The sequence below is a fragment of the Acomys russatus genome, chromosome 2 (genome assembly GCF_903995435.1).
Source record: "Acomys russatus chromosome 2, mAcoRus1.1, whole genome shotgun sequence".
Lineage (NCBI taxonomy): Eukaryota > Metazoa > Chordata > Mammalia > Rodentia > Muridae > Acomys > Acomys russatus.
Genome location: NC_067138.1, coordinates 59,497,527 through 59,509,202, shown reverse-complemented (window position 1 = coordinate 59,509,202; position 11,676 = coordinate 59,497,527). Strand labels below are relative to the sequence as shown.

The following is an 11,676-nucleotide window of genomic DNA, read 5'->3' as shown; positions in this document are numbered from 1 at the left end:
GTTATGTCAGAAAAAAACAAATTACACATCACATCCTTTCTATGCAGCTTTTGAGTATTGATTTTGTTTGAGGTATGTTCTTAGTATGTAGCCTTGACTGGTATGGAACTCCATGTGTAGCAGGTTAGCCTCAAACTCAAAGATCTGCCCCTGCCTTTTCTTGGCTTATACCATCACACTCAGCCTCAGTTATTGATGTGAAAGCTACTGCATCTGCTTAGTACAGTGCCTGGACTGAGGAAACGCTTTAAAAGGATAGAAATAAGTATACTATGTGACTGCATAGATGCACGCTTCCCAGCTTAAAACTGCCACAAGCAACTCTTTAACTACCCATGCACATTTTTCCTAATTTCTTCTTGATAAAATACTGCAAGTAAAATTGACAGATGGAAATGGATCTGTGATACAGTCTAAGTTTCCTTCTGAATAAGAGAATCCAATTATGTTTTCCACGCGCCATATGAAAATGCACATTTTCTTAAACCCTTCTCCAGGTAGGTATTCTTCTACATTTTTTTTTTTTTTTGAAACCAGAGCATTTATTTTATGACTGCTTGAAATCTTCAAGATGAACTGGATGCTGCAACAGCTGCCCTCTTGGGTTTAGGCGTTGTCCCTTCACGGAATCCATGTCTGAACGTTCTGTGGACAATTTTTAGGTGTCTCCAGTTATACTTTCTCTTGCGCTTGGCAGGGTAGCCACATTTGCCACAGGTCGACTTCTGAAGGTGGTAGGCCTTGGAGCCACAGCGGCGGCACAACGTGTGCGTCTTATTGCGACACTTCCCAAAGGATGACGACCCTTTCATCATCTTGCTTCTGCCGCCGAGGCCAAAGAGCGTCTTCATTATTTTTTAACCAATCAGGTAGGATAACGTTGAAGATCAATATCTCTGTCTCTGAGTTTGCTAATTCAGCACAAACTCATATCACAGCCAATGGCATCTACACTTGTCCTTCCAAATTGCTTTTTCATATATTTTACCAAACAGAAGACCAGTGATCAAGAAGCCCCAAGGCAAACGGCAGATGTGTGTGTATGTGTATGTGTGTTTATTTATAAGTTTAAAAGAAAAAACACTGGAGCAGGGAGAATATTAGTCACAAAGAGAAAATATCATATACATCTTCTTTGAAAATCTTTTGCAAGATAAAATTATAATGCATCAACTATTGGGTTTTTCAATCAAATAATATTTTGACATGCTTAGACATGACATTTAAAAATGAGACAGTGTGAGGCACCTGCTGTAGTGGGGTCTTTTCAACTGAGAAACATGTCAGCTCCCTGGGGTCTGTTTTACTGAGACTAGAAATAGCCCTGGTGTTTAACATGCACATGATGTTTATGATGAGGCACTGACAGCACAGGCACTGTCAATGCCTCCAAAAGAACATCTGATTGAAATAATTTACACTGAGGACAGCCCATAGCCGTTGCCAAGCTAAGCTCTTGTTAAATGTCTAGAGACAGGCTATGGTGGAGGCAGAATTCCGCTTGCAAAAGCTGATTGGCGGGTTTGAACAGAACAGGACCTCCCACAAGAAGCATCTCCAGATCTGGGTGTGGTGGCACACACCTTTGGGCTTGGAGGCCGAAGCAGGCAGATCTCTATGAGTTCAAGGCCAGCCGGGGCTACCTAGTAAGTTCCAGGTCAGCCAAGACTTCCTAGAGAGACATTGTCTCAAAAATAAGGAGGAAGGGGAGAAAGAGAAAGAGATGGAGAAGAAAAGAACCTTCAAAGATGAACGCTATTTTTGCCAGCCTGGTGGGACAACCCTAGTTTTGCTTAGTCATGTATATAAAATCAATAATTAATCTTCTCTTGCAAAAGTCCTACAAAGTCCTACAAAAGCCCCATCAAAAGGATAAAATTGGACACTATTCAATGAGACACAATAAACAGAACATAAGAACTTGAAAAGGCAGAGTAACAAGAGACAGGCAAATTGCTCACTCAGCTGCAAGATGGATGTAGAATTTAGTCTCTGTTCTTACAGCAGCATTTCTCAAACTTATATTGCAGAGACTCCTGATGTTCCAGAATATACACACATTTTAAGACTGTCCTGGGGAACATTATCTGAAATTAATTTTATAGTATTTGATGACATGCACGCAATTTGTCACCAAGGCCACAGTTGCACACACGATATTAACAAGAGGCTGCAGAGATGGCTCCAGGGCTCAGAGCACATATTGCTCCTGCCGAGGTCCTGGGGGTCAGTCCCCAGCACCCACTCACAGCAGTGTACAATCACCTGGAACTCCAGCTACAGGAGATCCAGCACCTCTGGCCTCTGCAGGCACCTACACTCATGTGTGCATACCTACCCACAGACATGCACAAACTCACACCAGAACATCAGCATCTAGGAAGTGGAGGCAAGGCTGAGGCCTGTGTAGGCTTTGTAGTGGGCTCTAAACCAGCCTGAGCTGTGCTGTGGGATTCCTGTCTCAAAACAAAATGAAACGAAACAAAACAGAACAGCCCAACCTCAAACCCATATCATTTGTTTGCTCCCATGTCTTGCCATATCTTGAGAGCAACTGCAGAAGGGCCATGTCCTGGATTACCACAAATAGGTGAATTTGCAAATGTGGAAGTCATGAAAAATGAAGGTTTTTATTCTTGGCGAGAGTGTGTGTGTGTGTGTGTGTGTGTGTGTGTGTGTGTGTGTGTGTGTGTGTGTGTGTTCTAAATGAGCATATCCCCCATGGGCTCACAAGTTTGAATATTTAGTCTCCAGTTGGTAGAACTATTTGGGAAGGATTTGGAGGTAGGGCCTAGTTGGAGGGGGTGTGTCGCTAGGGGCAGACTTCGGAGTGTCAAAAGACTTCCACCATTTCCAGTCCCTCTCATTCTCTGCCTTGTGGTTGTCTCAAGAAGTCCTCAGCCTGCCTGCCTGATGCCGTCCATGCTCAGTGCCCTGATGGACATGGACTCTAACCCTCTGAAACTATGAGCCCCAAATAAAATCCATTTGTCTACAAGTTGCCTTGATCTTACCACAGCAATAGAAGAGTAACTAAGACTATCTGTATGTGTCTGTCTGTACGTGTCTGTCTGTCTGTATATGCATGTGATTAGCCCCCATTAGGCTTATGGTATAATGTTTCTTCTATGAGTTTGACCAATGTTAACAAATCAACAACAATATTAGATAAAATGTCTGGGAAGCACAGAAAAATTAATTACAGGATGACTTGAAAAAAGAAAATGTGCTGCTAAAGACCACTAGCCTAACCCTGTATTTCCTCTGAGAACAGTAGCTCCATGTTGACTAATTCAGTGTTCACTAACATTATAGACTACAGCTAGTACAAAGAATAAGGATGAAATATACATGTAAATTAGTCACAGACGTTTATGAGATTTAGTTCTTTAAAGTATTAATTTTTTATGTTATGCATGTTTTGCCTGCATGTTTTCATGTGAGCTGTGTGTGTGACTGGGGCCCATAGAGGCCAGAAGAGGACATTAAATTCCCTAGAACTGGAGTTATAGACAGTTGTGAGCTGCCATTAATTATTGATTAAGTATTTGTTGAAATACATTTTGAGGCTGGAGAGGCAATATATCTGCCTAGCACATGCAAAGCTCTAGGTTTAATTGCTGGTAGCACACATTAAAAATCTATATCTCGAGTTCTTGTTGTATGTTGGATATGAGCTGGTTTTGCGACTCCAAAAACAATACAATATATGGCATTTCAACATATGTTGAACCTAACAACATATGTTGGTGCTTTGAACTGAAATATATCCAGGAGTCCTCAAGGGGCACAGTTTCTCTCTCACCATCTCCTGCCCTCAATCTCCTATCCCTCAGAGTTCCCCACAGCAGTTACAGACGTCAGAACTCCACTTCTCCCAAGTGATCTTTGAAGCTAAACCCCTTCCCCAAATCAAGCCATAAAGACTAAACCTGTTGCTCCAGCCATTGCCACCATAAAGATATTCTCTGACCTATCTTTGTCTGACAGAAGATGATATGACTCATTCTAGAAAGAGTCCTGCCCATGCCCAGGAGAAAGGACTGCTATCCAGTGACGATAGAAGAAATCTGCACAAACAGACCTTGTTGAGTCCCTGTCTTGCCCTGTTACATTAAGTCACGGCCTTGATCCATGACTGCTCGTTCTTCATCAAACCTAAGCACAAAAAGGTCTAGTCTTCCCTAAGTTTTTCAACCTAAAAGTTGTAATGTCGTATAAGACTTTCTTTTTGTTTTGTTTTTGAGTCAGAATACATAGAGCCAAGGTTGGCCTTGAATTCTGTTCCTACTGACATCACCTCCCTAAGTTCTGGGATCTCAATGATCGGCCACCATGAGCAACAGGCATAAAACTTTACCTGTTGTTTGTTTTTCCCCCCTATTACTTTTTCTCCTGTGATGGAAATTCAGACAGTGATCCTCATAAGGCTGATAAGAGGCAAGAAGAGGTATCATGGAGACCCCTACATAGTATGCAACCACAGACATCCCCCTGACTCCCAGTTGTACTGACTGGTTTTGTGTGTCAAGGTGACATAAGCCAGAGTCATCACAGAGAAAAGAACCTCAGTTGAGGAAATGCCTTCATGAGATCCAGCTATAGGGCATTTTCTCAATTAGTGATCAATGCAGCAGGGCCCAGCCCATGGTGGGTAATGCCATTCCTGGGCTGGGTTCCATAAGAAATCAGGGTGGCTGGAGAGATGGCTCAGAGATTAAGAGTACCAACTGCTCTTCCAGAGGTCCTGAGTTCAATTCCCAGCAACCACATGGTCGCTCACAGCTGTCTATAACATGATCTGATACCCTCTTCTGGCCTGAAGGTGTATTGCAGGCAGTGCATTATATACAAAATAATAAATAAATAAAATTTTAAAAAGAGAAAGAAAGAAAGAAAGCAGGCTGAACAAGCCACTTGAAGCAAGCCAATAAGCAGCACCTTCCATGGCCTCTGCATCAGTTCCTGCCCTGCTTGAGTTCCTGTCCTGACTTCCTCCAATGATGGATTATGATCTGTAAGTTTAAGCCAAATAAACCCTTTCCTGCATAACTTGCTTTTTGGTCATGGTGCTTCATCATAATAATAGAAACCCTAACTAAAACACCAACAACCATAGCCCAGTCTGAAGGGCCCATGATTTGCCTATTTTGTATTGTTTCTGGTTTGAGTGGTGAATACAGTCTTTTTTTTTTTTTTTTTTTTTTTTTTTTTTTGTGAATACAGTCTTAACCAATAATCACATGAATGAGTGAATGAGTGAATGAATGAATGAATGAATGAATGTTCACAACCTGGATGAGCAGCTGAAAGGAAAAGAACATGCTCACTAACAAAGAAGCTCCCCAACTTAGATGTAGGTGGAACACAGGATGTTGAACTCCAAAGCAGGTACAATGAGTGAGGCAAGACCACTGTACCCAAAGGCACAGACAGAAAAGACAAACAACCCCAAGCATCCAGAGAGGCAGGCAGAGAGCAAGCCAAGCCAAGAAATGCTGGGCTTATTCTGAGCAACCGTTAATGAAGGGCAATTTGATGATATTACTTGAACCCTGGCAGCAGCATTTAGCTGGAAGGTGCCAGGAGCTGTGTAGAGAGAACAAACTGCCACAATGTCCTCGCAGTGTCCTCAGTGTAAGGGCAGCCTGACAACCTTGACAACCTCATGGTTATGAACTGGAAAGCCTGACCTTGCTCAGAAGAAGAATGATGAGGTAATTAAGCTGGCCACAATAGCAAGTTTTGTGTCCCCTATTCTAAAAGTTAAATACCATAGCAAAACCATGCTTCTTTTCAGTTGTACGCCCAGTTTTTCTTTCAGGTGCATCCGTAATCTTTCCCCAATGGTTTCCCTTGTTTTCAAAGGCTATAGTTAAGTCTCCTTTTGAACTCACACTTCACCATTCCTCATTTCCCGAAAGTCTGCTTACGTCATTTTTTGAAAGTATACTAAACAGATTCATATGAGTACAAGAACACGCTCCTCTGTGAGCCCCAAAGTAGTTTCTAGGAAAGATAGAGTGGGTGGGAAACTTTTAATTAAACCCGTGGATTACAAGTAATCTACACCAGGCCAGGGAAATGATTCCGGTCAAGGCGCCTGTTGATAACCTGAGTTGGGTATCCAGGACCCACAGGGTGGGAAGAAATGATTCCAGATAGCTGTTTCTGACCTCCATATGCATGCCGTAGAACACATGCACTCATAGACAGGCACACAAAAACAAACACTAAGTAAAAATAAAATAATAGTGTTCTTAAGTAATCCACCCAAGTCAAGATCTGATGCATCTGGCTTAGGGCTGTGGATGCTCTCCTCTAATTTGCTCATGGGTAGGCTTCTAAGTCCATGGTCAATGTTGTATTTCAAAGAAGAAGGTGAGAAGAAGAGAAATTTCAGCTAAAGAGAAGGGGGAGGAAGGAAATTCCTGTGTAACTGTGTTTACAGCAACTGTAAACAGACATTTTTAAAACAAGTGAGAAAATCTGAATAGAAGCTATGCATGATAGGATATTGCAACATTTTATTAGGTCTAAAATGTTCATGATAGATATACATATGTGCATATAAACATCATTATAAATGTATATTCAATTTACCTACAAGCTGGTGTAATGTATATAAATTTATTAATAAATAGCTAATAATTGTTGCAGTTGGGTGATGGAGCACTAGAGTTCATCACATTTTTCTCTTGTTTTCATGAGTGTGTGGCGATGAGGAGACAAGCTAAATTACAGTGAGCAGAGAAGAGACAGAAATACTGTATAGTGTCTGCTGAGAATTTTTAAGCCAAGTTAGCCTGGAACCGTGCAATGCTGAGGATGCAGACAAAGCTGACAGGAAACAACAAAGGTGGTTTAGTCAACTTGTAACAACCACTTTTGTCCAGTGCAGTGCCAGTGTTCAGTGCAATGAGTGTCCAGGCATTTAAAGGGCAAGGTCATTCCTTGAGGCTAGACAACCAAGGAGGCATGGAACAGCTGACACAGAGCACCCTGAGAGCTGTAAACTGCTCTCTTTACATATGCTGATTTAACACCAATCAAATAACGAGTAAATATTCTGATCCTTAAATGAAAAACTAAGGAACAACAACAACAGCTCTCTACCTCTCTCTCTCTCTCTCTCTCTCTCTCTCTCTCTCTCTCTCTCTCTCGCTATCTCTATCTCTATCTCTCTCGCTATCTCTATCTCTATCGCTATCTCTATCTCTATCGCTATCTCTATCTCTATCTCTATCGCTATCTCTATCTCTATCGCTATCGCTATCTCTATCGCTATCGCTATCTCTATCTCTATCGCTATTTCTATCGCTATCTCTATCTCTATAGTTATCTCTATCTCTATCTCTATCGCTATCGCTATCTCTATCGCTATCTCTATCTCTATCGCTATCGCTATCGCTATCTCTATCTCTATCGCTATCTCTATCTCTATCTCTATCGCTATCTCTATCTCTATCGCTATCTCTATCTCTATCTCTATCTCTATCTCTTCCTCTTTCTCTCCTCCCCTTGCCCCTCTGTGAGTTGAATACTTCCTATGCATATCCTTGATTTTTAAATCCATTAATAGTAAGGAAGGCTGCCTTCTTAAAATCCCTCAAACTATTGAGTTGTTGGCTTTGGGCCTTTTGTTTTCTTCCTTTCCCTTAATCCTCCTGGAAGTGTGTTTGGTTTGAGCTCAAGAAAGAACACGGGCTGAACAGAAAGGACTTACAAAATAGAAAATGTGGCCATTCATATGGAAGTGGGTCAGAAAACTCATGTGGTTAAAGACCACAGAACAGGCCGATGAGACAGGCACAATGTGGCACATTACAAAAAACGACCATAGGGATTCAGGTTGCCTAAGTCTCACATTTTCTTGGGGGCAGCCTCTTTCTCTCAACCTGTCTCCTCCCCTTTGGGCCTGGCCTGGTCTCAGCCCAATCCCCACAGGGATCCAGCCATATTTGACCCAAAGTCCCGGAGCCCTTTCTTCATCTATCTGGGACCCTCTAGTTTCTATGCCCACCCTTGAGACCTGGGACCAGTCCATAGCTCCAGGTGAGAGAGAGAGAATTTTTAATTAGCATTAAAGCAACCAGAACAGCAGAGCTCTCAGCTCTCTAACTCATAAGTGCAGGTCGGCAGGTATGCTAGCCCAAGGTCCCAGATGATAAGTCACAAAGAATGCGGAGCTAAGAGACAAAGGCCTATTGAGTGTTCCAGGGACCGGCTGGCTGTAAAAGTTAGGGAGGGTACACAAGGACAAATTCCTGAGAGAAACAGGTACCGGGCATGGCCAAGTGAGTAATGAGCCAAGACCCTTCATCCGATCTTATGGTGTTTGCTTAATCCCCCCTTGAGGCCCACACACAATGTTCCAGGTGTGAGTTTAACCAGATGTGTCCTTAGGTCAGATAAACATCTACCCTCGGGTTCCCAGAAGAACAGGAACCAAGGAATGTTCCGTGTGATTAAGTCTGACCTTACCCCAGATCTGCCTACGCAATTTGCTGATGTTCAAATGTTTGAAGCAACCAATTGTGTGTGGCCATGCCAAAACTTCCCGCTCCCCCGACCTTTGTTCATATAAACCCCAAACCCCTGGGCTTCTGGGTTGACCCCTCTGTCTCCTGCGTGAGATACGTGTCGAGCCGGAGCTCCACCAATATACTACCTCATGCGTTTACAGCAAGACGGTCATTTGTGTGTCTTTGGGTGCGCACCATCCCGAGGCTTGAGTGAGGGTCTCCCTTTGGGGGTCTTTCACAGGGAAAACTTGTTCAAGACCCTTTGAACAAACTGTTGAAGACGGCAGAACACAGCAGAGAAACAGAAGATCTGGATAGAGGTTGTAGCCTCAAATGCCAGCCAAACAGAGGAAATCCAGATTCCAATCCTGCTGTGAATTAACCTCATTGTGAACATTGTTAACACCTCAGCTGAAAGAAGGGGACAAACAAAACAAAACACAACAACAACAACAAACCTACCTCGCCAAACAAACTTACTCAAGATGCACAAATCCCAACAAAGAAATAAAATAAAAATAAGAACAAAAAATCCAAATAACATGTCACTTCCAAAAACTAAAAACCCCATAGTAATGGCTCCTAAAGGAAAAAAATTGTTATAATATTGTTTTTAATCCCAGTATCTACACTCCTTAGCAGTAAAATTGTGTAGCTTTCCCCTGCCCCTCCAAACAAAGCAAATCTCAACACTCAAGAAAATGAAGTAGGCAGATCTCTGTGAATTTCAGGGCTATATAGTGAGACCCTGTCTCAAAAAATAAATAAAATAAAATAATGAAAGGAAACAAAGAAGTAAAAGCAAAAGAAGAAAATCAATCTAAGCCAGGTTTGGTGACACCTATGTGCTGGTACCAGCCCTCAGGAGGCTGAGGCAGGATTAGGAGTTTGAGGGCCAAACTGGGCTACGTAGAAAACCCTGCCGCTATAGAAAGTCAGAAGAGAAGGGAAGGTATGAAAAGGGATCTCTTTATTGCCTTGCATGAAGACTTGGCTATGGATCTTAACTTGGCTAGCAAGACATTAACAGACGTGTAACAAAGCAAACCTGCAATCCTTAAGATGCCAAGTAAATCAACTGAGAGGGGCCAATTTGAAGACAAGAAACTACACAAAGAACACTGTGGCTCTGGCTCTGCCAATAACCCCACATGAGAGAGGCCACCACTGACCAAGATTATGTGAGAGATGACCTGGACCAGAACTTCCCTGCCAACCCAATGAACTGTAAACTACAGAAAATAGTTTGTCTAAACCACTCTAATTTTGGTGGAGTATGTTGCATGGCAAAGGTTCAAACAGACAGACTATTACCTGTTACTCTTAAGCCAAATATATTCGTGTCTTGTTACCAAGAACTGTATTCTACCCAAAGGGAAGGTAAAAACAGCAAGTGGCCAGCCCCTTAAAGAAAACTGAGTCCTTCCCCACCTGCACCCCACCTCCCAGAAGCCATTAGTTGTGGAGAGCTATACTTAATAACACAATTATTATTACAAAATTATCACAATTTTTAAGAGTTCTCTTTGACAGCTTTCTGTCTAAGCTGTTCCTTTTTGCAGTGGAGGTGGTGAGGTGGGGTGGTTGTAGGGAGTGTCACAGAAGCCTTCTATGTCCCTCTTTCTCAATTATGAGTTGTTGAGAGAATAAATATCTTGTGTATTGTATGGATACAACATCTGTCAGTCAGTAAAAAAGCCAGGAAGTCCAGGACAGCCAAGGCTATCACAGAGAAACCCTGTCTTAAAAAACACAAAACAAAACAAAAACCCAAACAAACAAACAAAAAAGCTGGTGGCCTTATAACTGAGGCAGGAAATAGAAGATGGGATATCTAGCAGGCAGAAAGGATTCTGGGATAGAGCCAGGCACATGCGTCAGCCTGCAAGATGTGAGGAGGTCAGAGGCATGGTACCTGAGCCCATGTAACTACCCATATGGAAAAATGTAGATTAGTATAATGGGTTAAGTTATGAACTAGTCAGCCTAGCTATATGGCCTAGGTATTTGTATAATAATTAATGAGTCTCATGAGCTTAGAGAGCTTAGAGACAGAAGAAAGAAAAAAAAAAACACCATGACCTACTGCAGCAATGAGTCTTCAGTCATCAATACCATTGCAAAAGTAGAGGTAAAGAAGCTGATCACAGACCACCTCATGAACAACTACAAGAAAGCCATCCAAAATGGGGTAAATAGCATGTTCAACAGGCAGATTTGCTGCAGGAAGTGAAATATTAGGGAGCCACTCATTACACAAATAGCAGCTAGGTTCCTGCTAGCAAGTGACCATCCAGCTGGATCTCTTCTCTCTTTCTCGTGGCCGCTAAGACATTCTTATTTTCTGAGTACCGCAGAAGATGACTCTCCCATGTGTGAACCGTAGCATCTGACCCTACATAAGCAAATGCCCCTGCCTGCAAAGTTCGACTAAAACTCGGGAGGAAGGTCACCTGTTGAAAATGCAAGACACAAAGAAGGAGAGCAAGTCTGATTGATCAAACTCTCAAACTTTATTAGTCAGGCAGCAGCTTTTATAAGTCAGAAGGCAGGGAAGCATGTTGCTATAGCAACCCAGCTGCAGGCTTTTCTCAAAACACAGGGAATTCTAGGCAGGGTCATAATGTCCTGCCACACAGGGCATCTGGCTCCATCTTTGTCTAGTCTAACTGCTAAACCATAACAGGGTTGCTCCATCCCTATCTGTCTTTAATCTAACTGCTGACCCACAGCAGGGTCAGCTAGTTTCTGGTGAAAGGCAAGCTCTGGGAAAAACAGAGACTTAAAAGTGCAGACTCTGACAAGATGGCTGAACATTGGCCATATGGCCTATTGTCCCCAAGAAGCAAAGACCCACAAGGTGTTAACTAGTCAATTTGTTCTGTCAGTTTGATCACTACTGGAGTCTTTTTTTTTTTTTTTTCACTCTTTTCGAATGCTAAGGCTCCTTTAACTTCCCCAATCCCACCAGACACTCTCTCCTCCTGCCACACAGAGAAATTGTGAGCTCATGCTGGAAGTCAGGAGATTTTCCACTTTTGTGGGGTTTGTTTTTGTTTTATTTTGGTTTTTTGTTTGTTTGTTTGTTTGTTTGTTTTTGTTTTTGTTTGAGAGGGGGTGTTTTTTTGAGATAGGGACTCAGCATGTAGCT

General features: G+C 42.4%; 1 protein-coding gene across 1 annotated transcript; it reads right to left on the bottom strand.

Moving 5' to 3' along the window:
- Positions 1–566: 566 nt before the first annotated feature.
- Positions 567–834, bottom strand: LOC127206942 (60S ribosomal protein L37-like). The gene has a single exon (XM_051166268.1). It carries the CDS (start codon positions 813–815, stop codon positions 567–569), a length of 249 nt encoding a protein of 82 aa, XP_051022225.1. The 5' UTR covers positions 816–834.
- Between the last annotated feature and the right edge of the window lie 10,842 nt (positions 835–11,676).

What these genes read in the sequence shown, in the direction of transcription:
- LOC127206942 (XM_051166268.1), bottom strand. Translation starts at nt 815, where the DNA reads ATGATGAAAGGGTCGTCATCCTTTGGGAAGTGTCGCAATAAGACGCAC.